The sequence below is a fragment of the Corticium candelabrum genome, chromosome 7 (assembly GCF_963422355.1).
Source record: "Corticium candelabrum chromosome 7, ooCorCand1.1, whole genome shotgun sequence".
NCBI classification, from domain to species: Eukaryota; Metazoa; Porifera; class Homoscleromorpha; order Homosclerophorida; family Plakinidae; genus Corticium; species Corticium candelabrum.
The window spans coordinates 3199598-3227557 of NC_085091.1; the positions used below are offsets into that span (position 1 = coordinate 3199598).

The window sequence follows — 27960 nt, forward strand, 5'->3', positions numbered from 1 at the left end:
TTTGAAAATATCGTAATTATTGTAATTGCATGTAGAAACCACCGGCCTATTATCCGGGATAGCGTGGTCGTTTGCAACTGCGAGGGCACCTGCGAAACTCATTGAGAGGTGCATTCATCAGCCAACCGTCAGGTAAGCTTGCGTACCATGTGGAAGACGTGCACACTCATCGTCACATTGGCTGCTCTAGTTGTTCTAGGGCGATTTCTCATTAGGTCACGTGACAGGTAAGATGAAGACCGAAAACACAACTATAACACCTTATACGCTTACGCCCGGACGATGTGAACAAGTCTACCGTCTGGATACAGAATACAAGGATGTCGCTCTTGTGTCCTGTGGGCTCTCCATCATCGGTTCACTCGTCATCATCCTAACGTACGCTAAATGGCCGGACATCAGAACAAAATCGCGGCAAATCGTGTTGTACATCAGTATTTCAGACTTCATAACGGCGACAGGTTATCTTCTTGGTGCGAAATTCAACTTATCGAGTCTTGATGCGTCTCAATATAAGACAGTCAAGTGGAAGGCGTGTGAGGCTCAAAGCTGGTTCACGACGACGTCTTCGTTTTGTTCCTTTCTATGGACAGACTGTTTGGCCGTGTATTTGCTCATTTGTGTAGTCTTGTATCGACGACCGTTGGCAGTCAAGTTGTTTCCTATTTACCACCTTGTCTGTTGGGGACTGCCTGTTGTCATGACGACTGCTGCTTTGGTTGATAACGCATTGGGCCCGGATAATTCGTCTGTGTCTGTTGGTTGGTGTTGGGTGAAGCAGGAGTGTGCTGGGGAGAGGAACGGTAGCTGGCCTAAAAGCTGTCTACCCAATCGGATGGATATAGTATGGCAGCTGATTGATGCTAAGGGATGGGAAATATTGTCGTATCTTTTGGTTGCTGTGATTTGTGTGGTGATCAAGTGCCATTTGAAGATAGAGGTTTGTTTGTGTCTCTTGTGTCGTTTGTGTGCTTTGTGTGTTGGAACGGTCGGATGTCAGTTATCTGAATGCTTTGGGCCTCGACCTGGCCTCGAAGTTCCAGATTGTCTCCCAAAAGAAATGAGAGACAGTCTGGATCAACATACGATCAAACCGAGTTTGGAAGTAGGCGTAGTTACCTAAGTGAATGGAAGGTTTGTAAAAGTAAAAACACCTCCTTTGATAATACTGTTATGCCACCCGATGTGACATCATAGGAGATCGATTACTACAGTATACATATGTGCAAAGAAGGTGGGTGGTAATCAACTGTGATGGCTGCGAATCGTCTTGACAAAATTTGTTGTGTGCAGAAGTACTTTCATTAAAAGTCGAAATAAGCGGAGGCTATTTGGAGAAAGTGAACAGTTGGCTGAGATTCTAGCTGCTTTAGGTCACTGAAAAATCTGTCATCAGTGATGATCACTCATCAGTCATCAGCGACTCTAATGGGCAAACAATGAGACAATTAGATTCTACGGAAATCTACTGGCTCCATCAACCACGTCTAGAGACTTCATCACTGATGGTAGTGCTTGGTATATTTACTATGGACTTTTCAGATCCAGTGGGAAACATAACAAAGATGCCTCGTCCATTCAAGAGGCATTCTGCAGCGGTCTGCTATTTGGGATGCATTGAATCAATTTCGAGAGCCTTGGCCGCTTTGTCAAAGGTACGGTCCAGTGCAGTCTCACACATCACAGAAGATGCACATGTAATCAATTACAAGCTGTCTTTATATCTAATTGTCGAACACACCTTGGCCAGAAGCTGTGCATGTCATTACAGAACTCTCAATGTTCATTGGCTGCCATTTTAGTGGCGGAAGCTTGCTGATAGGCTGACTTCAACCACTTCTGAACTCGGCTTGATCATAGGTTGATCCAGACCTCCCATTTTTTGGGATGGTCTAGAATTTTGAGGCTAAACTCGACCCTGTGTGCAAACAGGTGTCCCTGGGTCTTCGAGATTGCCCATGTGCACTCAATTAAACTGAATACATGTATAATGAACAACAATTGCACAACGCACCCAAACTGGACTGCACTCTGCAAAGTAATACAGGGACGTAGCTGGCAGTTTGGAAGTGGTTTAGTTTATGCACAGATGCGCATGCGCAGACAGACAAGAACATAATCTTTTCTCATGTTACATAGTAATGTAGTGACAGAATGCAACGTCTTGAGCGTCATTGATGTCTTAGTGAAAAGGTGGCCAGGTATAAACCATGCGTTGGGTCTGTGCAGAGTATGATGCACCACACAGGTAATTCTTAGACTCCCAGAAGGATCTCGTAGGAAACAAAGAAGTTCCTAGTGTGATGAGGCATTAGAGGGAGGTGACAGAAGCAACACCATCTGGTTCCACTTACTATCCGCTATAAAAATGCAGGTCTACGAGCTGTATGCATTCTAATCTGCGGGTCTGCAGGCACTTGATATGAAGTTGTCTCAGAGTGATTAAAAAGTTTATTTAATTAGCTATGACCTATTCCAAGAGTTGCCGGGAACGGTCCGTTGATGAAAGTAAAAATATTGAAAGTGGTTTGGACCAACCAGACCAGCGGCTACGTCCCTGTAATAATGAGAAAGTACAATGTAGTTTACCATGTTATGCTACTGACTTGACATTACTTACACCTTGTTGCACGTGCATAATAGTTTACAGCGCATACTTCTAGATGGCATCCAAGGCACTCCGTTTTTGTATAACTGACATCTGACTGTACTTGTTCGCCAATCTAATACCGCATTCACACTGGCACACTTACAAGCCACGCTCGGAGGTGTCAGATTTGATTGAGCCAGCACGCACCATGAAAACCGTGCTAGCCCCTATTCACAGTGCATGTATCAATTGTCATCAAGTCGGTAGTATCGTTAACGCATGCTACCTCAGTAAACGTGAAGTGCAGCCATGCTCTTCTGTCTTGCTTTTTTATATTCTAATTTTACGTTTTTCATTTTCTCTCTGCACTGCTGACAAGTCCGATTGTATCTGCAGTGTTCTGCTCAGGATTTTTGGAGTGGTGGACGGTTATCCGCTGCATTAAGGGGCGTGGTTTAGTTCAGGTTGTGGCTTATATGATTTAGACAAATTCACTACTACAACAAAAATATCCTCTAATTAATCTTTTATCTTTTAGTTAAGCTTAATATCCTCATGCGTTTTCCATTCCCTTCATCCTTGGTAGACTCTGCTATTACTTATGACCCATCACTACTCTCAACACTTTCACTGATGCTGGCAGTCTCTTCTGGCTACAGTTGATGACATTTCCTTTAGTAAAGACATCTTGACTGGACACCTCGACGATACCCGGGAACATTACCTTAGTGCCCTGAGACATTCTATATAGATTGTATCATAGCAGGGTGGATCTGCCGCCATGTCACCATGTGAACAATGTGCTGACCTTTTAACGAACTGCTAACCTTCCAATGCTTATCGGCTTGGAGCAAGTAAAACACTAGCTAAAATATATAGTGGTTGTCGGATTATGCGGAGTGATGGTCCGTGTTTGTTGAGTGATTGTTGGGCCTGACCACCTCCGACAACTGTGGGTAGAACTCTGTATCTGGCTTCTTGCATTTAGGAAGCCAACATTTCGTAGATTTCTCGGTTACGGCAGCAACCTTCACTTTGAGCGTGCACAGTATCCTTTGCTCTATAAATCTATTTTTAGGTACGATGTTTCTTCTTCATGCCTTAGCAATGTTGCGGCTCGGTAAGCGTTCACACTATGCAACGCATCCGTGCTGAGCTGTGCCGAGCCGTATCAGCATGGAAAATTGAAGCGTGCTGGCTTTGCATGCTTTCAGTCTTCTTGGTACGGCACGGAAAGTGTTCATACTATGCAATAAATTCAAACCGAATCATGATAAACCGTGCTGGCACGGTAAAATCTGCTAGTGTGAATGGGGTATTAGTGGAGAGTTTGTACTTAACAATTTGTCGGAATGGTTCATACTGAAAATACTTTGTCACTTTCTGAATTTAATTTTTTACGAATATTTTATTTTACATGGTAGTGTGTAGTTATTTTGTTTTGTAGTTACATTTATGGTCTCTATTGATTTTTCCTGCCACTTTCACTGTTAATTTTCTTATAGACAAATATACGTTCGGTTTTACTGGAGAGACAGTCGCATTCGTTATCCGACGGCTTTGAGACGAAGCTGCTTTTCATTCCTCTTTTGTTTATTTTGATTCGCATTTGGGGAACGATTCGTTACTTCATGACAGTACAATGGACTGTCAATACTTTACCCAAGTACTGCAAAAGCATGGATTATTTTCCATGGTTGATACTTCTCCAGGTTTATTGAGTAAGTGTACTGTCGTCTTTCTGTTTGTTAATGATGTGTGTGTTGCAGGGAATAGGAGATCCTGCTCAAGGCTGGGTGAACTGCATACTCTATTGTCTTCTTACGCAAAAAATTCGATCACGACTCTTTTCGTGTTGTCGCACAAATCAGGGCAGCATTGGTAACAAGGATATCGTGCCATCTCGTAGTCCATCAGTTAATTCAGAAAATGAACCAAAGTATGTATCACGTAGTGGATCGAGTGAGCTACTTGATGTTGCCTCTGATGACAGAACTTCGCTGTTGCATGTATCTGCTGAAGTACCTGTGCCTGACAAGACGGTGTCATATATTACTGGTCCAGTGTGTGGAACAACACCACCAGATAACTAGAATAACTAGAGAGATTTGTCAGTACACAGTTTTGTAGAATGAATAATTAATGCAAGTTATTGTAATGAAATTAAAGATTAATAATTGTTACTATTTTTAGACTATTTACTTGGTGTAATAAATAAATAGTGGCTTTGTTGACAAAATATATATACGAGCAACTGACTGCTCTTGCTGATGATTGCGAATAGCTATAAAATGTTGCAAGATGTAGTGTCTAGTAGTGCGCATGCGTGTGTATACAATAATTTTCGGTATCCCGTATGTATGTAACCCCTTTTATCCGGGTTACTTTACTGCTGGGTCCCCGTATTACGCTATGGCGGTGAGTTTCACTGAGATCTTTTCGTCTCTCTGCCAAACGGAGAAGATCTCAGCCGAAAGAAGAATAGTATGCGAGGTAGCAAAAATCCAGCCTTTTGAGAGACGTTTGAAACGAATCCTTTTCGATGAACTTCTCGGCACGAAACTTTTTCCTCGCTGCGTTGTAAAGATGGCAAGAGGGTTGAAGATGACGCCGTATGAGAAAGCTCTTGCGTTTGTGTATGATTTGAGATCCAAACGGTGTTACGATCGGGCGAATCAATTGGAAGCAGCTCTTGAATTTCTGACGGGCGACTGCGCTAGTGAGTTTGTTGTTTGTATGCTTGCCTGGCTTGGACATAAATTTTTCTGTCTGTCGATTAGTGTGTCTTTTTGTTTGGTTTTTTTGTTTGTCTGCATGTCTGTGGCATATGTATTACCAATGTAGAAGAGATTGCTATTGTACAAGTTGAAGAAAATCAAGCATGGTGTGTGTGTGTGTGTGTGTGTGTGTGTGTGTGTGTGTGTCTGTCTGTCTGTCTGTCTGTCTGTCTGTCTGTCTGTCTGTCTGTCTGTCTGTCTGTTTGTCTGTCTGTCTGTCCGTAGTGTACGCGGTAATTGCAGGTAGAAGACTGATGTATTGTAATGAAAGCGAGTGTGTTATATAGTAAGTGGTGTGCTAACGTGCTATGACTACTAGACTACTACATTACATCACTTCCTTTCAGACGAAGGGCTAAAGTTCGAGTCTACAATATAATCATTCAAATATTGTGGGCGACGTCTTTGGCGTGGATCTTCTAAGTACTCGCAGAGCTTCAGTATTTGAGCTAGAATCTGATTCAACTGGATCAGGTAACTCTTCTGGATTGTCCTCAGAGTTTGTTGAGATATCTGAAAGAATCTCTCTCTTTTGGGTTACATTTGTTGTAGTATCCAAAAGATCCCTCTGTTGGTTTACATCCGTTCTAATATCTTTAAACCGTGATTCACGTACATACAGTTTTATTCTATCGTGATGGACAGTCTCATCCTTCCTCCCACATGGTTGACGAACCTCATGTACCACATTGGATATTTTTAACAACCTTGTAAGGTCCCATCCATTGTGGACAAAGGAACGAGATACTTGTTTCCCTCTACTAGGACGTGTAATCCACACTAAGTCGTCAATACTGTATGGGGTGAAATGCAACTGTGATTTGTTGGATTGTCTTTGTCTTTCACTTGACCTATGACTGTAGTTTTTCTTACCTTTCAGTATATGTTAGGAACAGATGTTAACATTGGTGTTGTCTTGTGTCCTGTTATTCTGCAAACAGAATCTGCTGCAGCTTGTCACAGGGTTCTAGGCATCTCTTTGAAAATAACTCTATATGGAATCTCTCCACTCGACTCATGATAGGACAACACATACTATAGGCCAGTTGGACTTGTGTCAGATGATTTGCCATGTTGTTTGGTTAGAATCTATCACTTTTGCTAGCATTTCCCCTAATGTCCTATTGAAACGTTCTACAGCACCATTTGCTTGGGGGTGACGCTGTTGACTAAGTATGCCATATCTCATGTTGACTATAAAATTGCTCAAAAACTCGACTTGTGAAACATGTTCCATTGTCGGAATGAACTACTTCTGGCAGTCCACATCCACCAATTCGTTCTTGAATCTTGCAACTTACGTCTTCTGTTGTCTGTCATTGCAATGGAAACAATTCTACATACTTGGAAAATGCATCCTGAATAAACTGTGATCCTTTGTCGGTTTGAGGTACTGTAACCGCCTTTAATGTCTATTTCGACTCTTTTCAAATGGTTTCTCCATTATGGGGCGTTCTTTCAATGGAGCTCGTGCTCTTTGATGGGGTGGCATCCTTTCCTCACATGTATGACAAGATTTGGTGTAATCCATTGTGTCTTTACTTACAGTGCTCCACCAAAATCGATCCAATATCTGAGTCAATGTCATCTTGACACCCTGATGCCCTGAGAAAGCATTATCATGCGCCAGCCGAAGCACTTCAAGTATAGAGCAATAGGTACAACAGTCTGTGAATTCTCTTGAGATGATGTTCTATGTAATATTCCATCTTTTGATAGTGTTAACTTCTCTTGCAGTAAACATTGTAATTGTAGCTGTTCTGGATGATCCAAACTCGATTGCTTCAGTGTGTCTCCACTAACATGGCAAGATGCCGCCAATAACAGAGATCTCTCCTCTGGAAATCCTTGAAAGTGGTTGTCGTCCAACAATTGCTCAACATACAAACTTTTGGTGAGCCTCCTTGAGGCGAAAAGAGTGATGTAGGACTTGGTGTATTTTCTTTCTCAGTAAACTCATCTTCATTACCAAATCTAAGATGACTGAGGCATCTGACACTCTATTTTAATCTCCTTTTATGTATGCAGTAATGAAAAAGTATTCCTGTAATTCTGCTATCCATCTAGCATGACAACCCATGGGTCTTTGACAGTAGACATTGAAATGGAAAATGATCAGTCTGCAGCAAAATTTTGTCGCAAGCAAATGGTGTCAGAAGTGACGAGTTGCCATAACAATTGCAAGAAATTCTCTATCATATGTAGAATATCATCTCTCTGTTTTAGATAAAACTCTACTAAAATGTGCAATCGTTCTTAGTCCTTCCGAACTTTCTTGCACCAGTTCTGCACCAATCCCTACAGTTGATGCATCTGTAGTCAAAACAAATGGTTTATCTGCCACAGGACGAGCCAAAATCAGTGCTGTAGACAGGTTCCGCTTCAAAATATTAAACGCATCTTGACACTGAGTTGACCACTGGAATTTCTGTTCTCCAGCTAACATAGATGTCAAGGGTGCAGAAATTGTAGCTTACCGTGCCGTGGAAATAAATCGACGATAAAAGCCATTGATGCCCGAGAAATCTTTACCTCCTTTACAGTAGTAGGTGTAGGTATTCTTTCAATAGCAGCAACCTTCCTTAGCTCAGGATTAATTCCTACTGCACTAATATGAAATCCATAGAATATTGCCTCAGATGTGGCAAATTGGCATTTCTTAGCATTAAGTCGAAGTCTGTGTTTGTGAAGAGTTGCAAATGCTTGTTCCAACCGATCCAAATGTAATTGGAATGTATCTGAGACTATACAAAGATCATCCATATAGAGGACTAGCTGAATTGGTGTTAAGTGTCCCAGAACTAGTGACATCATTCGACAAAGGGGTTGCTGGGGCCCCCTTCAACCCAAAGGACATTCTGTTAAATTCGTGTCAACCTGAAGGTGTGCTGAACGCTGTCTTTTCTTATCTCTTTTCATAATTGGCACCTGAAAGTATCCACGTGCCAAGTCCAGAATGCTAAAATATTTGTTCTTGATAATGACTCAATCACCTTATGAAGATTCCCTGTTGGTACTGCCATGTCTTTAGTTCTAGCATTTAACTGTCTATAGTCTAAGTATAAACGGAGAGTTCCATCACTCCTTCTAACTGGACATATAGGTGCCACATATCCAGAAGTAAATGGTTGAATGATCTCATCTCACTGTAATCGTCTCACCTCATCTTCAACCTCAGCTTTCCATTTTGTAGGTAGATGTCAAGGGCGGCAGGCTATAGGAGTTTTAGTGGTAAGCGGAATCGTATGTTCAACATCCACTGAATACCCATCATTGCCTGGATAAGCGATTACGTCCTGTTGACATTTTAGAGAAGGTTCTCCAACTGTTGTGTCTCATCAGACCTCAATGACTCACCACAATTTAGAACCATTGAGTTGTAAATATCGGTACTCTTTCCAGCTGTGTTTCTGTCTGTCTGTCTCAATACATATATTTCCATTTAAATCAAACGTTTACGTCATGAGCAACCTAACACAACAAGACCATTACGGTCTTGAAGCATACAAATTACACTGTGTAAACTACATTTCGACGTTCTAATCTTGCTATGCTAATGAGTTTGTCTGAGACGACTTTTGCATTGCAACACTGTAGAGTCACTGAAATAATTGATCACCACTTGGTCTTGAAGACGGTCTCATTTCGTCTTCCTCCTTCATCCCTTGCACTCTTTGCCAGCTTATTCAAATATCTAACTGCTTGTTTGCCCCAACGGCCAAAATGTTTGAAAACAAGAGGAATGACCAACGGGCAGGGCCCTTCTGGCTGCAGATCAGAATTATATTTTGCATATTTCTTTTCTCGTTTCATTGCTGCTACTTCTCTTCTCTGGAGGCTGCCTTCCCTAAGTCCAAACACCATGGATGAGCCAACTACACATCTAATTCAATGTCTGCATCTGAATCTGTCTGTCTGTCTGTCGGTCTGTCTGTCTGTCTGGCTGTCTGTCTATCAATTTGAAAACTAAACAGCCATTGCAGTTTCAAGTTTTATACCTGATATTAGTTGATTGAGCTATTATAGTTTCCGTTTCTCCTAGATGTCTTGACAGAGACAGACTCTGTGTTGACATTTCTTCTGAGCTTAGCTGAGACCAGTGGATTGTGTGATCAGTCGACTTGTAAGTTGATGTTTGATTACACCAAGGTAACTAATGAACACGAGTCACCCTTTCCGTACAAATTGGTTGTTACTTTCTGTGTCAATTTACGTAGCTTTACAAGGAGTGCGTAGTTGTTCCTGATGGAGAACTCTTTGATTCTGACACAACTGTGGAGCATTCAGGCAGTACGGTGCCTTACCTCATGTACAGCGATGAGTTATTTGACAGTTTGGCAATGCAGTATAGTACAGAAAAAGTGGAAGAAAGACACGGGTTGACAGAGGTATTCTCATAATTATATGGTATCTACTGCATTATACACAACACATTTTTACCTTGCTTTCACCTGAATGTTGTTGTAATGTGGGTTTTACCAGAGTGTCATTATACATCAAGGTATAACAGCATGGCCGTGCTAACTTAGGTCAGTTTATGAGCTTTGTGCTCTTTTTTGCTTTTTGGTGTGGCTTTGTCGGTTTTCTCATGAGGAGCGTTGGCTAGCCTCATTTCCGGGCCCTCTTCCTTGCTCTTGCGGTAAGCTGTGGTTAACCTCAACCTCAGATTATTGTGACTACTGTATCTTGCTCAATAGTGGCACTTCATTGTGTGTAATGGCATGCCGTTAATGGCTACCAACTCTTAGTTGGAGCAGTTTTCTGGTAAACCTCACTTATAATGGCATGTTGTTGAAAGTGAGGTAATATGGTAATAAATGACGCTAAAGTAGTGCTTGATGCTTTTTGTACAGTTTTCTGTTTTACTGGTTGTGTGATTGTTATTGCTGCATGTTTTGTACTACTAGAACGGTATTTTATATCTACTGCTTGCCTACCTGTCTTTCTGTCTGTCGTGTGTCTGTCTGTCTGTCTGTCCAATAATTATCAACTTTGAAATCTGTCTGTCTGTCCAATACATATATTTTCAGCATTGAAATTTGTCTGTCTGTCTGTCTGTCTGTCATGATCATACATTTCTTAGATCGAACTGATGCACATTTCTGCAATAGAATTAAAAGACTACAACCAAAACGAATGACTACAAATCACTAGTGCAAGAAAGCTAATGTGGGAAGACCTGAGTGCTGAGGGTCTTGGGCTTCTCAGGTCCACCACATAGTTCGGACAGTTTCTTTAAGATCACTTGTGCATTGCACCTTTGTAGCTGGATGGAAAAGTGTTTTCTCCAATAGTCCAAAAAGTCTGGAGCATGTGGTCTTCCGGTTTTGTCTGATGACTGTTTGGATAGCTTTTTAAGAACTTCCTTTCTTGCTCTCTTCATGTACTGAAGTGCTTGAGAACTAATGGGTTGACGTTGGATGTTGAGCCAGTCATATTTAGCCTTCTTTCTGGCTTTCCTTTTTCACAGCTCCAATCTATTCAGCAGAGCTAGGGTAAGTTTCCGAGCTTCATGGATCAATGAAAAAGAGGTGTCAAGGTCAATGTTAGATCCTAGGTCTACATCAAACATAACAATGTCAGGCCTGCATTCGGAATTGACGAATGTGTTCCGAAGTTCACGGCAGTGAATGCTAAGGCTCCTTAGGCAATCAGATCAAACACCTGGGATAGACTCATGTGACGAGACAGGCCCTCCTTCTGTCTTGCAGGTGAGGAGATCGCTTAGAAGAGGTGTTAATTGCTGTAGGGCCTTTGGATTAGCGGTCGTTGGTCGCGTTGGGCAGGTGGTCGCTTAGTACAGTAGCTATTGTATGGGACAACGCTCCGTGCCAGGCAGATGGGGTCGCTAAAGCCAGGTGGTCGCTGAGAGAAGGTGGTCGCTGGTACAGGTTTCACTGTACCTTCTTGTACAACAGGAATTGGGTTTGAGGCTGGAATTGCTTGAAAAACCAACTGATTAGGGCAGTAGATTTCACACTTGTTTTCAGCAACTTTTAATCCGATATTGGCGAGTGAAGAGGAGAGGTCATAGAGAGAGCTGTTAAAACCTTTTTGCTTGTGCCCAGAAGAAAGGCATCATCTAGATAGGCCAGGATAATGACTTCCTGGTGTTGACTTCGGAGGGAGGCCATAGAGAAGAGTGCTGGACCTAAGGGATCTCCTTGATGAACACGTTCTTGTGAATTGATGATGACAGTCTCTTTACCATACAAAATATAGATGACTCACTCCACTGCACATTTGAGTTGCATGGTTTTTGTATATCTGGGAATGAGCCACAAATTTGGTTGAGCATATGCCCTTGCTCTACCAAATTGAAGGCATTGTTAAGGTCAGACTTGAAAACAACCCAGTCATTGTGCGAAGCCAACAATAGTTGAATATGTTGTATCAAAGTTCAGTCGCGTCCTCTGTGGCAACACCGTGTTCTATTGGACAGAAAAAGTTTTGAAACTCATTCTTTTTCATGACACAGATCACTCTTGCACTGAGGCGTCTCCAGGCTTCCCGATTGCAACTGGTCGAACATCTCCATTTGGTTTTCTCAGAGCTAGCAGTTTTGCTGATGACATCAACAGAGCAACAGGAGGTGGAAGGGATCCTGTAGCTATGGATGAGCAAACCTCATACAAACCATTAGACGTGCACTGGTTAGACAACAGCTCTTTCAGGTGCTCATAGCGCCAGCCTGATGGATCAGGACTTGATCCCTTTGGTAAATTTCGAATGTTGTTGAAAAAATGCTTTCTAGAAAAGTTGATTGGCTTTTCAGAGCTAGCTATGGGTGTTTCCACTTGTTTAACTCGAGCGGGATGATTTGCTTCCAATTTGTATAAGGTTTCTTTGAGGAAGGCGCCATCCCATGACTTGTCAATAGATGTGCCGCTCTGGAGATTTCACCACAGCTGATGAGCCTCAGGGCTGCCCTCTTGGCTACATCTCCTTTGATATCATGATTCTCCAATCTTGACTTAGTAACCTGGCTTTGCAACTGAAGAAGATCTTTCCACTTGTAATCCAGGAATTTCTGATATCAATCCTTGATCAATTTCAATGTTGTTCGACCACCTCTTGGCATGACAGATAACAGCATACAGATACAGCAGTTTCGATGCTGCTTCGTCTTGGTTGTTTTTGCGAAGCTTTGTCAAAGCTATCATGCAACAACTTTGAAACAAAGGCACTGCAGCTTGACGTACCATTTGAACAGTTCTAGGAGGATGGGCCTTGACAATTTTTATTGATAGAAACAGAACTGATAAACTCCCATGCTGAATCTTTAGGATCGCGTAGTTTTGCATCACCAGCTGATGAAGTCTCATTCTCGGTAGAAGGTGACAAGTTCTCACAAGATGGCGTTGAAACCACAAGGTCAGTGTTGATGTTTTCCTTTACGCTGTTTGAGGTCTTCCGATTTTGAGACAAGTGCTGGCCTAACTTAGCGAACCATTTTAGGCAAAACTGACATTGTCGAAGCTTCCACTGGGTGACAAACTCAACAGGTAGGTCCGGATTTTCATGGGTTTTCCGAATATGATATAGAACAGTCTTCAAAGTTCCTGACACGTTACACTGTGAAAGTGGACAACTGAGGCGTTGTTGCGACATGTTTAATAACGCGTCATGGGGAAGTAACTTACAAGCTCACACGCCATTTGGCACCATGTCTGCCACATCCGGAGTCTCTCTGTTTGTCTGTCTGTCTGTCAATTGTAGTATATTTCAAACATGATCACTATTACAGGCTAAATAAAGTAGCTAAAGCAAAACTTCAAGAGTGAGATCAATAGGCCCTATTATACTTATCAATATATCTGTCTGTCTGTCTGTCTTTCTGTCTGTGTGTCTGTCTGCTTGTTTATTTTCTTTTTTGTCTGTTTATTTGCCCTTCTTTCCGTCTGTTTTCCTGTTTTTGGCTCATTGTGTGAGCTTATTGATTTTTAGGTCATGTCATCGTTACCTGGTTCAGGACTGTATTTCTTCAGTGATTGCAGCATACAGGTATTACCATAACAGAGGCAGTTAAAGTCTGTTTACTATGCAGTAGAAAGAGCATGATTGGCTAACAACGTATATAGATTTTTCGTCACTGTTTGTTTGTTTTTATATCACTCAGTGCATAGTGTACATTGATATTCAACCTGTTTAATTAATGCTCAATGAGATTTGTTGCTGCTTTACCAGGAACCCACCAGTCTTTTCAGTGGTTTGACTCACAATCGAGTGACATCATTGGATGTAAATATTGACTTGCCACCATTGACTGACAGCCCACGTTTGTCTCTTCTTCCTCATTCTTTGTCTTCTCATTCGCTACCAGTATCGTCATGCCCTTCTATGACTGTCACTTCATCCAACAACGATATAGAAGTACCTGATGTTTGGGACTTGGCATTAAAGAGTATGTCTGATCCTCGGGTAGAAATTCGATCGTGGGATAAGGGCGAGAGCAAACCGTATTTAACAGATGCTGAATGTCAAGTCTTTGATGCTGCGTACTTGCTGAGACAGAGGTACATAGCCAATATGACTGACGTGACAGTTGAATCAGTTTGCATTGTGCCGGAACGGGAGTTGGTGAGAGCTGCTCGTTACGTCACTATTGGAATTTCGTCTCGTTTCTTTAGTCTGGACAAGGTAAATGGTTATCATATGTCTGTGGTCTGACAGCTTGTATGTGCACACATGCATGCTTCATTAATGCCTTTGATGCCATTAATATAATAACATGCAAAATTGTTGTTGGATTCTTTGGAAATGGCGATAATTCAAGCAATATGTGATTCAAGTTTGATCAGTAATTTATACTATTCTTATTGCTAATAGAATGATAGATGCTGTGCTACATTCACTGTTCGCAGCATTTGCAATGCTGACCTACGTTAGAGTGTATGCACATGACTTGCAGTGAAATCTTTTGGCGTGTCGGTGTTTCTGCAGATTTACAATAAGTTTAAAGTGTAGACAATGTGCAAAAATGTTACTGGCAGTTAAACATACATTGTAATGCAAGAGAGTTTGCTTTCAAACTTTCTATTGACTTTTCTGTGCATAGTTGCAACACTCTTGTAATACAGTACTCTGTTTGTTTAATTACATAAACTTATACCCTTGACCAAACCCAACTGTTTTGTGTTATAGCAAGAGTTTGTGGTGCAGTCCAATGTGACAGTTTCCGGTCGCAGTCCAGTTAGCCTTCGCAAGTTGCTACTTCAATTTGCTGCTACTGGCACTCGCTATGTACACTTGCATGCCATAGCATCATACTACAGCCAGATAGGTGACCAGAGCGGAGGTCTGGTTCGGCAGGCATTTGGTCTTGCTCTGAGCGAATATCTTGAAGAATACAGACAACGCGTTATCAACCAGACCAATGATGGTTAGAATCTGTACAAGTAAGACGTGAATGTATGTTTTGCAACCATATGATTTTGGCAGATGCGACATTGATGTTTCTCTCTGTTCGCTTTCGGTTGGTTGCCTACCAGCTGAGGTGAAGGTTTTAATGTCAATTTTGGCTCTGATACACTGTAGTATTTACTGTCTGTCCTGTTTGGTATTTCAGGTTTTTGCACGAGGTTTGTATGTGTGGTCCAGAACACAACCCAGTCAACCCGGAATTTCCTTCTGTTAGTCAAATAGTTGTTTAGTGTATTACTGTAATAAGTAATATTGGTAATATTATTTTTATATGTCTAATAAGTGTATTTGACTAACGTTGGTACTACTTTATCACACTATTTGTAGTTTTATTTATTTTGAGAGAAACAGTTTTGGACAGTTTGTTTTGGTCACCCTTCGTCCCAGAAATGCTGGTATAAATACCATAAATGTCCAAATAAGAGACTCAGACGGTTATTTAACCCAGGTTATATTTGAATGACCCCAGGGACCATCATTTGGACAGAGGTGGTCATTGTGATTACAGTTCTCCAGACCATGCATGACAAATTACTATGCACTGTGCCACATCAAAGATGCAGCGTTGACAACACCCAGATCAAAGCCCTCGCCTACGCTGTTCACGCACCAGTTTACATTCTAAAGGCAACAAACTGTCAGCTTCAAAACATCAAGCTGCAATAGGATGTCCGATGTACAAGAGGTGGTTGTTCAGACAGCCACTTAATCAGACATACAAGTGATAATGGTTTTAGCAAGCACATTATTTATCAGTTAATCGCCTCAGGGCTGTTAATTGGTTGGGCTCTTTGTCGGACACAGTATTCATAATAGTATTGTATCCAATTTATTGTGGACTGACTAGTTGACGATTGATTAATTAATTATGACTGCGGATAACCACAGCTTGGAGAGATGTATTGGACTTTGAAGCATGATATATTACTATTAATAGAAATAGTTATTAATTTTACTATTACTATTATTTTTGTTTTTAAGGGTATACGTCTGTTATCGTATCTGTTTGAACTTGCAAGAGACAATATCAGTTCTTCTCACTATCTTGTTCTTTTGTCATTTCTACAGTCATCGTGTCAGCCGTATTTTTTGTATGTCGATCTGATATCATTGATTTGATGTTGTGGTTCACCAGAATGCATGTGAACTGTGTTTAGATTTCTTCAGCGGTGGCTGTTTGAAGGTGTGCTGTTTGACCCTTATGGTGAATTTATGATCCAGATGAATGAACAGTACTTGGCATTTAGGGGTATGCACACAATACACGCATGCGCATGCGCACATGCACACACACACACACACACACACACACACACACACACACAAACTTGCACATGCATGCATACCTCACTTTGAAGCAGCAGTTGAAATCTTTCTTATTTTATTTATGTGTAGACAAAAATTACTGGACTTTGGGCTATGTTGCTGCCAGTAAAGACTGTGTTCCTCTGTTCTTGTCTGATCTTTGGAAAGCAATTCTTACATGTGGAAAGACAGTTAATTTGCTAAAACTTTGTACTCGAGCAGTAAGCATGGTTTCTTCTGTACAGTCGTACACAGCATTTAGTTTTACTGATATTAGAATCCACTGTGCAATATGAGCATTTCGCCACCAAAAATCTCTATTCACTTCTCACTGAGACGTCTTAGAGAAGTTGAAGACACTTCAGTGGTGTGATTTTTTATGGTGTCTCAGTGAGGTAATGTTGCTCAGTACGGCTGTTGTGTAGTGGTATGCAGAACATTTAAGACTGCAATTGGAGGATGCTGGACATCAGAGAGTATTACTGGTATGTACATGTAGCACTGTCTTTCTAGTCTTTGTTGGTTTTGTGCTAGTGTGCTTATTATTTATTTGTTGGTTTGTCTTTGTGTTTATCTGCTTGTTTGTTTGTCTGTCTACTTGTCTAGGTATGTGTCTGTCTGCATGCCTACCTGTTTTGTCTGCCTTCCTGCCTGTTTGTCTGCCTGTCTGTTTGTTTGTCTGTTTGTCAGTCTGTCAGGTATGACTTTTCTTGCATTATTGGTTATATTTAGGTATGTAAGTTATTCAAATTAACTATCGCATAACGTTGTCCATGTTATATCCTTATTAGCGTGAAGCAGAACAGAAAATAAAACATCAAGAATCTTTGAACCAAAGACAAAAGATGGCTGAAGCAATAGAAATGGAAGACGGTGGGGTCAATATATGTAAACTGATATTTGTTTGTATCATTTATTCAATATGACTTGTTTTCAGAACTGAAAGAGAAACAACGTGTAGAAGATGAATCCAAAAAAAGAGCCTTATTTGAAACCTTGAAAAAGCAGATGGAAGAAGATATGCAGGTTTAGTATGCACTTACATTACTGTAATAAATAGTATTCTGTTATAACACTACTTTGGTTTTTTCTCAGCGTCGAGATTCTATAGAACAACAAAACAGAGAAGCTGATTTGACTTGGATGAATCGGCTTTTGGCAAAAGAGGCAGCAGTTGATGCAGCTAAAAGGGAGCTGGAGGAACACGTTCGGTTAGCTTTGTTGTGATGTATTGAAATGATCTGTAGGCTTTGGAAGCTGGGGTATACAGCCATTGTATATCATTGTTCTGCAATTGTAGAAATGACTTGCTTTTGTTGTATTACTATTTATTTGTGTTTGTATCATTTCTTGCGTCTCGATTCGGGTTTCTTTACTTCATTTTAATCACTGAATTGTACAGGCAAGAACTGATCGAACACTACGAGCAGCTTGCTCAAGATGCAGCACGTCGTGAAGCTCGTGCTCTCTGGCAAGCATCAAGAACAGCACTCAGTGAAGCTAGACGACAGTTTCTACTTGCAGACATGAATCATTGGAATACGAGAGATGACGTCTCTGATGCAACGTTACCACACATACAAAGCCCAGAGAAAGGAGAAACAGCAAAATTGGTGTCACCAGTTGAGACACTTAATGAAACTATTAGTGTTTCAACTGAGACCATACTTGGTCAAACCAGGAAGAGCAATCCTGTTGTATACAGCCCTGTTGGCATTATTCCTGGTGTTTTTGCTGTAGACGAGGATCCAATCTCATTAGAAGAGGCTCGTCGTCGTATCGGAATCGACAGTCCTAATACAGATGAATCTGAAACTATCAAGTCTGATCAAGATTCTGTAGATACGAGTCAGCTTACAGAAAATATACAATTGACACTTCCATTTGAGTACGCAGAGGATGCCATTGAGAATTCTTCTCACAGTAAGGACACAGCCACCACGTATAGTAACCATCCCACAGAATCAAAAAATATACCATCTTCTGGTGGCTGTGATGATAATAACAGTGCTATCGTATCAATTCTGGTTGATAGACCTGAATCAGGTAGAAGGCAATGGAACAGTGACGGACAGAAATTATTTCCTATGTCGCAAGATGCCGTGTGTATACAATCACCGGTTCAATCTGATTTGGTGCAACCTAGCAGTAGAGGACACGAACCATCTTCAGTTGTACAAGATATCATGTATTCACAGTCACAGGGTTTGCCAGAAGGTTCGAGATTCAATACGAGAGGAATGCCTCCACCTTCTGTGGTACAAGACCTTATATATGCAAAATCAGATGTGTTGTCTTCTGACTTTGCTGTAGCTGTCAGTAGAGGGCAAGAACCATGTTCTGCAGGACAAGGTGTGATAACAGAGTCACAAGTCTTGTCAGTTTCTTCAAGATCAAGCAGTCAAGAGATATCTCAACCATTTCAGTGTTCTTCGATTGGCAACAAAACGTCGGATGAGCCTGCTAACATGGCAAACACTACAGAGACGCAGTCTTCTTCTGATGATGAATTTCATAGTGACGAGGCGGACAGGTTGGAAAGTGATGGATTTCAAGATCGAATTGTATCAACACGGGGTCACGAGCCTCCATCAGTTATGCAAGATATTATTTATAGTCAGGACAGTCAAGCTGAGGTGTTTCGAACAACAAGAGGTCATGCCCCGAAGTCTACAATACAAAATCTTATGTATCCAAAAGATCTGTCACAGGAAAGTAGTGAGAGTTCTTTGTCACCACGTAAGTGAGAGCAGGATGCCCTTTCATGCAGTCGATGTTGTATAATGGTTGTTTGTCTAGATATGGTAGAATTTGATGCATTTAATGATCCTGTTATCGCATCTTTTCAAGGACAGGCAGAACCTTATGATGAAGGAGATTCATGGTTGGGTATGATGTGTTTATGCTGATTTCTAATGTCTTGTCAACTGTTGTGTATGTGCAACTTTCTCTTTCATGTTATTTTGTAGATGATCCAGCTTGCTCTGACTTAATGGACAAAGTTAGATTAAGAAGTGTTTCTTTAACAGAAACTGGTAAAAATTGTTTGTTGTCTGTTGAGATTGTGCAGTAACATTAAAATAGAAATTGAAATAGATATCTCCTTTATACTGATCATACTGTTCATGCATGTATCTTGTCTGTTTGTGTGTAGTCTGCCTGTCTGCTTGCTTACTTGCTCATCTACCTGTTGCCTGTCTTATGCTCAACAAAGACTAAATGATAAATAAAAGCTCTTAGGAAAATCATGTACTAGTGCTTGAGGCACAATTTGTCGTGATACAAACAGACAGTTTGCTCTATCTGCCACCTAGTGGCGATCGTTTGACAATGGTTCTACATTAATTAAAGTGACGTCATGTAATAATGAAGTGGGCATTTCTGGTATTGAATTGTGGGAAATTTATGCAGAAACATTCTATTCATACAGCTAGGATGAAAACTAAATCCAAGGGCAATAGATGGACTTGTGTAATTAAATTTATCAAGCTGAAACTAAGCAGTGAGATCTCATTGGAGTCACTGAAAAGACAACCACCAGAGAAACTGCTTACCCTCATTATAAACATGTTTTTGCAGTAAGTAAAAATAGCTGGTCGAATACTAAACTAAGGTGTACAAAACATTTGTAGAGATCGGAGAGAGAAATAGCCGTAAAGAGGACACATACGCAGCACATGCACAGTGACTTAATGAAGTATTATGAGAAGACTTTGAGTTATTTCCTCAGTCAGGCAGTAAATGCATGTAGCTGTTAACTTGCTTTGTCAGTTGTCAGTATTGTGCATGATGTTTTGTTTCAATACTTTTGACAGATGATGACCATCTTGGTGCCTTGAATTCTCTGTCTCTTCCTGAGCTGTTCAATCGTTCAATAGCTATTCCAGTAGCTACACAGTAAGTCTCACATATTTGTATGCAAAGCAAACTTAGGTGTCAAGTCTCTACAGTTTTTTATGACTAGAGTGTCTGTTGTAAACAAAGCCGTCGTTGCTTATTTTATTGAAGACCTCTGCATTCAAGACCACTTCCAAGCAATACGTCACTTTCTGTTACTTGAAGATGGTGAATTTGGGCACGCATTAGCAAGCGGGCTCTTCTCGAAAGTGAGACTTTTTTCAATGCTTGATAAAATGAACTATCACTAACATTGTTGCAGTTGTCATCGGGAATCAGTTCTGCTGATTTGTGTTCTGTTGGTGTGATGAATAACCTGTTGGCTGACTCACTTGGAGTGTCTCTTGGTGCAGGATTTGACCATATGTCTTGCCTTAGCTTTTCACTCAAATTCAGGCCACAAGCTCTAAATCAAAGTGGTAGAGTAATGTTGTTGTTACAGGTGTTTATTTTGGGTAATGAGGTTGTGATTTGTAGACATTCGTGCTTTGGACTTTCTCGAACTTCGTTACAAGGTCAGGTAATTATGTTGTTTGACTTATTGACATAAATTATTGAATTTGTATTAATTGATGTATTTGTTGATGTAGGTTCCTTGGCCTGTAAACATCATTATTACAGAAACAGCAATAACTAAATACGGCAAGGTGTGTCATTTGCGACACATGCACTCAACAAACGTGCTATTGTGTGCTATTGCACTCACTCACTCAGTGACACACACACACACACACACACACACACACACACACACACACACACACACACGCACACACACACACACACACACACACACACAGACACACACACACACACACACACACACACACACACACACACACACACACACACAGACACACACACACAGACACACACACCCACACACACACACACACACACACACACACACACACAGACACACACACACACACACACACACACACACACACACACACACACACACACACACACAAGTGCACACTTGTACAAACGGTGACACAGTGACACATAAAAGCAAACAAACAAAACAATCATACGACATATTTCACAGTAAGGTGGTAATAATCTTACATTGTCTACACTTGAACGGCACCTATCAGTGAAAGGGGAGGAAACAGCACTCCCTCTCATTCATTGCACTGACGCTGGATTTATTCTGTAGCTGCACTTTATCTTCCTTCCTGTTTGCATGTGTTTCAGCTGTTTACTTTTATGCTACAATTGAAGAGAGCAACATGGGCACTAAAAGATCTGGGACAGCGCTTGAAGAGAAGCGGTATGAAGTCATGTTTGATAGTCATAGTAATCGTGAAGTTTAGTGTACAATGTCTTGTTGGTATAGGTCAGCAGATGAATACTCAAAACTGCGAACAGCTGCACAAACTCAACCTGTTTAGGTGAGACTGTCGATGCTGCATGCTCTTGTCCACGTTTTTTGCATCTGTGACTGTGCTTTTATTTCTGTGTTGTGTTGTTTTGTCTATTTGTCAATCTACAGTTTGGTATATCTTTATTCTTACCTTGGGTTCTTCAGACAGATGTATAGATGGGTGGACAGACTAGCAAGCAGACTGATTGTTTGCAGAGTTTCATGCTAAACTGATGTAGATTGTATGTTTGCACTATTCACCGCTCCACTTATATTATGTTCTTCTTTTGAGTGAGCCATAATCAGTTATAGATTCAACGAGCATAAACTACAAATACAGTTAAAGTGCGATCTAATATTTGGTATACATGTAGTGATATTGGATTTGTGAACAAACGATGCTGGGTTCTCTGGCTCTTCAAGGAAAGCAATTATGCAGTAGACGCATGGACACAAGAGTATGCACATGCCATAAGCAGTTCCACATCCAGTGTCTTTTTAAGCTGAAGAAAGGCAGGAGACTGTTGTACCAGTGTCACTCTGTATAATTTTAAACGTGTAATTGACTGAAGGGACAGTAACACTTACTCGTATTGCTTGTTGACATGAGCACTTGTAACAGGGCCAACATGGGTCGGCATTGGTCCGAGCCAAGCCAAGCAACACTGGAAAGGCTCACCTCAAACTGCTGTGCCAGCACGGTTTGGCTTGGCTCTGCTCTGCTCGCGTTCACCATGTGAACGGTAACCAACTGCTGAACTGTAGTCTTGTGTATCAAACCCTCACTCCAATGTCATACTCTGTAGCCAGACTTTCTCACATTGTGTAGCGCGAACGTTTCTGATGCAGTGTGCGTAGCAAGAGATACTCCCTGGTCCCACTAAGTCAGCCTGTTTGCCTTTTCTTAACGTGATGTGAATTGGGGCTGGCTTGACTCTTTGGCATGGATTGGCTTAGCTCGGCTCGGTTTGGAAAGGAGCATGTGTGAAAAGCAAATAGTGTTGTTTTTACTAGTCTAAGAAAGGACATAGCACCATAGATGGTAGTAGGCCATGTACTCTAGAAATTAAAAAAATATGTACTTGTGTTTATCTTATTCTGCACAACAGCACCAACCTGTACTGTATTCTTCTTTAGGTTTTTTACTCAAGGTGCCCTTTCAGTAACCCATTGTGTGTGTATTGTTTGATTCAATTACTAGATTGAATATTATGTGCTGTAGTAAAGTTTTTGTGTACATTTTACTGACAACATCAAATTGTATCTAGGCGAGAAATGCAGCATTTTGTCACTGTCATGGAAGGTTACGTTGTCAACCAAATTATTCATGTAAGCTGTCTTGAATTTCAACAGGATTTGAAAGAGGTATTCAGGATTCTGCTGCCATGAGGTCTCACTGCACACCATCAGTACACTACTTTGCTTGCAGGTCGATGGATTACACGGACTACGCGAATGTCATGCCACCTATCTGAACAAAATGTTGTATAGGTTTGTCTATTTGTTTTATTACATAATATAGGAAATTACTAACTTTTGTAATGAAAGTTGCATAAACCTAATCTGTTTGAATTCAGTTTTGTAATTTGCTTGGTAATGGAAGCTGAGCAAGACTGACAGATTCAATGTTGGGATATTTATTACATAGATATTTGTAATGGTGAACGTCTGCATGTGTAGCGGTCTGATTCAGTTTACGCATGCATTTTAGTTTTTGCATGCATTTGTGCTTGACTGTTAGGGTTTCCGTTTGGTGCTGCTGAATGGCTCTGGAGATCTTTGGTATTGTACTGTGTGTAATGCAATCTATACATCTGTTGGTTTGTTATTTGTTGTGCCTTCTAGTGGTTTTTGTCATTGACCTTACATGCACTTTGTACTTTGTACAAATTTTGCTGTATTTTGCTGTAGGTCACTTTTGACGAAGAAGGCTGGTCCTGTGTTGAAGGTTGTACACGATATTTTGTCTCTGGTGTTGCAGTTTCACACGCAACTTCTGTCTGGTCACTGGCGTATGAGAGGGACCCATCCTGCATTTGATAATATGTGTCGTACGTATGCAAGATTCAAGGAATTTTCAGGCTTTCTTTTTACTGGTGTGTGCTTTGCCTGTTTGTGTGATCGCATACCTCTCTGTCTGCTTGTCTGTCTGTCTGTCTGTCTGTCTGTCTGTCTGTCTGTCTGTTAATACATATATTTTTGTATTTGAATTAGGATGCAATAGCAAATGGCTAACTACCTTTGTCCTATGACAATAGAAGCAAGAGAAAACAAATAACAACTAAATACAATATATATATATATATATATATATATATATATATATATTTAACTAGTAATTGGTTAAAAAGATCATGTGATCCCTTTTCTATAGAACATCTACGAGTCTGGGCACTTGGCCTGTCTGTCTGTCTGTCAAAATCCATTTAATTCATAAATCAGTACTATTACAAGCTATGTGATGATTTAAACTAAATAACCCTAAAAACTACACAAACAAAAAGGACCCTTAGGCTGTACACATACAATGATTTAATAATTGCAACTGTAGTGTTCATTCTGTGAATGCTATAGAACTAGCCTGCGATAACTTTAACAAGGTTTCTCTGCAGTTGAATGGAGATGAGAGATCTCCACTTGGTCTTGAATTGGGCCTTGTTTTTCTTTCCCTCATAATTTCTTGACGACTTGGCCAGCTTGTTCAGATATTTGAAGGCTTTTATCCCCCAACGACCAAAATGTTCAAGAACCAAGGGAACAAAAGATGGTTTTATGCTTTCTGGAAGAAGCTCTTGGTTGTATTGAACCTCTTTTCTTTCCTTCCTCCTTGAGGCCGTCTTTCTGTTGTCCATCTGTCTGTCAGTCATTTTGTCTGTCTGTCTGTCTGTCTGTCCGTCCGTTCGTCTGTATGTCCGTCTGTCTGTCTGTCTGTCTGTCTGTCTGTCTGTCTGTCTGTCAATACATATATTTCTTATACAAGACATTATTACAGTCTACGCTAAAAATCAGCAAGTTCTAAGAGAAGTAGGACCCAAGAGGTCCCTAACTACAACTACGAGTCAAACAGTTGACAATGAGCTAACAGAGTTACTAATGACACCAACTGAGTCACCACTTTACTGGACTCTCCTCATCTTCTGCAGTATCACTCTTGCATTGCACTGCTGCATCGCAATTGAGAATTGCGTCCTTCAGTAGTTCTTGAACTCATTCTGTCTGCACTCAGTTGTCCATGTTGCTGTAGTTTTGGGCCTCTTGCCCCCACTGACCAAAGTGCTTCATTACCAGAGGAATGAAATTCAGTGTAGTTCTACAAGGATGTGTCTTTTTGGCATATTTGTCATTTTTCAGCATTTCTTTTTGAGTTGCTGCTGTCCCATCTTCTAGGGCTGCCTTTGGAAGAGCGTCAAGTGTCCATGGATGTGCCAAAGAGATGTCACATTTGACCATCCATTTGGCAATTGGCAAGTGGATACCCAGCCTCATGTAGACCGCCAACTGAAATTGCTTTGGTTCTAGTGCGAAGTTACATGAACTAGGTATGGTCTGTAGCCAAGCTCCTGAACCTTTCCCTTGGAAGGATCTGAGACGAGCTGCTTCTCTGCCACTTGTGGTAGTGTCTATTCTTGATTGAATTTCTGACTTAACTGACTGACTTGTTAAATGCTGAGGTTTGACAGAGTGAATTCTGATGGCAATGCCTGCTGCAAAGAGTAGCCAACAGTGCCCATATCTGACGCTGATGTAGTCAGTATATCTATTAGACTGTTAGTTTCAGGGAACCGTTTTGGTAACCACACTATAGATCGAGCCCATGATGACACATAGGCAAAGCACATAATTGATTGTAAAGAGGTCATCCCAAAACCTCCGCATTTGATCCGTCTGTCTGTCTGTCTGTCTGTCTGTCTGTCTATCTGTCTGTCTGTCTGTCTGTATTGCAACTCTCGAGTGATTTTTAAGAAGTTGTGAAAGTTGTCTAAGTGCAACTTTGATGACTTTACATGTAATAGAGACATTCAACATTTTGTCCATTGACTGTTATTGTTTTGCATAAAGTTAGCGCTTGTTATCAATAGAGTAATTGTTCAAATAAAACAACCTGTCTGTCTGTTTGTCTGTCTGTCTGTCTGTCTGTCTGTCAATACATATATTTTCAAACATTGAACTAGTATACACCATCTAAGCAAAGCAACTAAATACTACCCAAGCCAATAGGGCTTGGTTCTACCTACAACTAGTTAAGTTTATGTGGCTGTCTCTTGAAGCTATCTTCTTTTTTTATTGTCAATTGCTCTAGCATTTGATCGTTGTGGACACACAGAGAACACAGATCTCCAGTATGACTTGAAGGTTGATGCATTTGGCTTTCCGTCTTCTTCTCTTGATAGTTGTGACAGTGTCTTCAAATAGTCTTCAGCTTTCTCTTCCCAGAAGCCACAATGTTTGAAGACTATAGGAACAAATGTTGGTTGAAAACCTCCTGGCAAGAGCTCCTGGTTGTACTTTTTGATCTTAAGATTTTCTCTCCTGGTTGCCGCTGCTCTTTGAGTTGTAGCTGATAAAACTTCTATGTCATTACTCCAGGGATGAGCCAGTGCAATATCCAATTCAATATCCACCCCGATGCTGAATCAAACACGACTATGTCTAATCTGTCTTCAGAATTGACATATCTTCCTCTCGCTTCTTTTACGTGATGAAATTACAGTTGACTCAACAGTCTGACCCTGGTGAAACCATGTTGTTATGGCTGATTACCGGTCCGCCCCAGTTGTACATAATGATATCCATCTGAGTCTAATTCTTTCCCACAGTCACTCTGACCAGAAGCCAAAGGAATTTGGCAACCCAGTCTCATCAAGGATCTGGATGCCAAGCAGAAATCGAGATAATGCATGCCGTGATGATGATGGTACTGTCAAGAGCCATTTTGGCTTGCAAGGACTTCATTCGAGATTGGTCTCTAGTCGAAGATGAATTCTGAATAAAGCCAATTGACAGACATTTCATGTACTTTCAGTCAGCCTGTGTTGTAGTTGTTTCCTGGTGTTAATAACTACTACGTCTGTCTGTCTGTCTATCTGTCTGTCAATGCATACATTTTTCATATTTGAATTAGGATGCAATAGCAAATGGGTGACTACGTTTGTCCTATGACAATAAAAGCAAGAGAAAACAACTAACAACTAAATACAGTATATACAGTTATATATATATATAACTAATTGGTTAAAAGGGATCATTTGATCCCTTTTCTATAGAACATCTAAGAGTCTGGGCACTTGGCATGTTCCGACAAGGCATTACTGATTTTCTTCGGAAGTACATTGGCATTGCAACGTTGTAATTGAATGGCAATTCTTTGACGCCAATAGTCTTTAAACTCTGTCCTGTGTGATTTTCCAAAGTCATCCTTTGATCGTTTTGACAAGTCATCTAATAGGTCTCTGCCTTCTTGCCCCATCTTCCAAAATGTTCCAAGACTAGTGGAACCACTCTCACAGACAACCCACCAGGATTTTTTTCTTTCTCATAGCGAGCCAACTTCCTGTCTTTCCTTCTAGCAGCGGCTGCTCCCTCCATAGTGGCTGACGTTGGAAGTATGTTCAAACTCCAAGGATGAGCAAGTGCTCTAACTAACTCTAGGTTGGTACCAATACCAGTATCAAAAACAGCAATGTCTGGGCGGCTGTCAGATGTAGCATATCTATCTTTTGGCTCTTTTTTGTGTTGCATTTTGAGATCGTTTAATTAAACACTGACCACACAGACATGATCGAGTCATGTGACCACTCAGGACCACCCCCTGTTTTGCATGTAATCTGATGATATCCGCTTGAGTCACCAGTTGCTCGTCCACAGTCACGCGTCTGAATATTCTCACAAAAAGGCAAGGGGAGTCCAAGTCTCAGGTAAGCCGCCAACGGAAATTTGGAGGGTTTAAGTGCGAGCTTCTCTGAAGTTGGAATAGCAGACAACCAAGAGCCTGCACCTTTGCCTTGCAGAGAGCGAAGTCTAGTGCCATCTCGAAGTGAAGTTGCATTCTCAATTAAGCAAGTAGCTTCCATTTTATCTTTTTCTTTTGAGAGCTTGTTTTGAAGACTCTGACTCAGACAACATCTTGTCTGTTTGTCTGTCTGTCTGTCTGTCTGTCTGTGTGTTTGTATGTCTTTCTGTCTTCCTGTCTGTGTCTGTGCCTGTCTTACAGTACATTTATGTGTGTAGCTCATTTTGTCTCTTTATTGCTTGTTGATTCTTTCATGTGGCCATGTGAATGTGTTATTTGTAGTTAACCTGTTGTACTGTCTTCCTAATAGTTGTTGCAAAACTTGTTGACCGAGGCTATCAGCCACATCTTGAAGATTTGCTGCTACGACTGAACTTCAACGATTATTACAGTAATCAAACAACAGCACGGTGACTGGTGACTTGATAACAGTACGTGAGGAGCAAATTTTACTCATTTTTGTTGTTAACTTAATCTTCAGAGGTGTCTGTGAGACGATATAATAATGGCATTACAGTCAGACATCTGTAGGTGTATGTGGTAGATATATATACAACAGCCATGAGTATTTTGCTGTATATATGCAGCT

General features: G+C 40.9%; 3 protein-coding genes across 5 annotated transcripts; all 3 read left to right on the plus strand.

Moving 5' to 3' along the window:
• Positions 1–53: 53 nt before the first annotated feature.
• Positions 54–4864, plus strand: LOC134181865 (G-protein coupled receptor 157-like). Of its 2 annotated transcripts, none has more exons than XM_062649137.1 (4): positions 54–132; positions 191–940; positions 4096–4302; positions 4360–4864. In XM_062649137.1, exons 2-4 carry the CDS (start codon positions 233–235, stop codon positions 4681–4683), a joined length of 1239 nt encoding a protein of 412 aa, XP_062505121.1. In that variant the 5' UTR covers positions 54–132; positions 191–232; the 3' UTR covers positions 4684–4864. The 2 variants fall into 2 exon arrangements, with proteins under 2 accessions (XP_062505121.1, XP_062505122.1); XM_062649138.1 differs by having other exon boundaries at positions 68–132; positions 216–940.
• Positions 4865–5002: 138 nt separating this feature from the next.
• LOC134182496 (uncharacterized) lies at positions 5003–13396 on the plus strand. The gene is made up of 5 exons (XM_062649898.1): positions 5003–5309; positions 9410–9516; positions 9585–9755; positions 11767–12020; positions 13315–13396. The coding sequence occupies exons 1-5, from the start codon at positions 5003–5005 to the stop codon at positions 13394–13396; spliced, it is 921 nt and encodes a 306-aa protein (XP_062505882.1).
• A 254-nt stretch (positions 13397–13650) lies between these two features.
• On the plus strand, positions 13651–27901 carry LOC134182000 (gamma-tubulin complex component 6-like). 2 transcript variants are annotated; one of them, XM_062649308.1, is made up of 26 exons: positions 13651–14007; positions 14512–14749; positions 14809–14863; positions 14936–14999; positions 15772–15881; positions 15948–16039; positions 16186–16316; positions 16373–16462; positions 16521–16580; positions 16887–16968; positions 17033–17121; positions 17191–17306; positions 17498–18834; positions 18895–18984; positions 19065–19130; positions 19911–19992; positions 20060–20201; positions 20255–20411; positions 20470–20507; positions 20583–20639; positions 21193–21268; positions 21335–21389; positions 22630–22726; positions 22791–22852; positions 23273–23457; positions 27682–27901. In XM_062649308.1, the coding sequence occupies exons 1-26, from the start codon at positions 13708–13710 to the stop codon at positions 27783–27785; spliced, it is 3975 nt and encodes a 1324-aa protein (XP_062505292.1). In that variant the 5' UTR covers positions 13651–13707; the 3' UTR covers positions 27786–27901. The 2 variants fall into 2 exon arrangements, with proteins under 2 accessions (XP_062505292.1, XP_062505293.1); XM_062649309.1 differs by lacking the exons at positions 13651–14007; positions 14512–14749 and having other exon boundaries at positions 14809–14869.
• Positions 27902–27960: the final 59 nt, after the last annotated feature.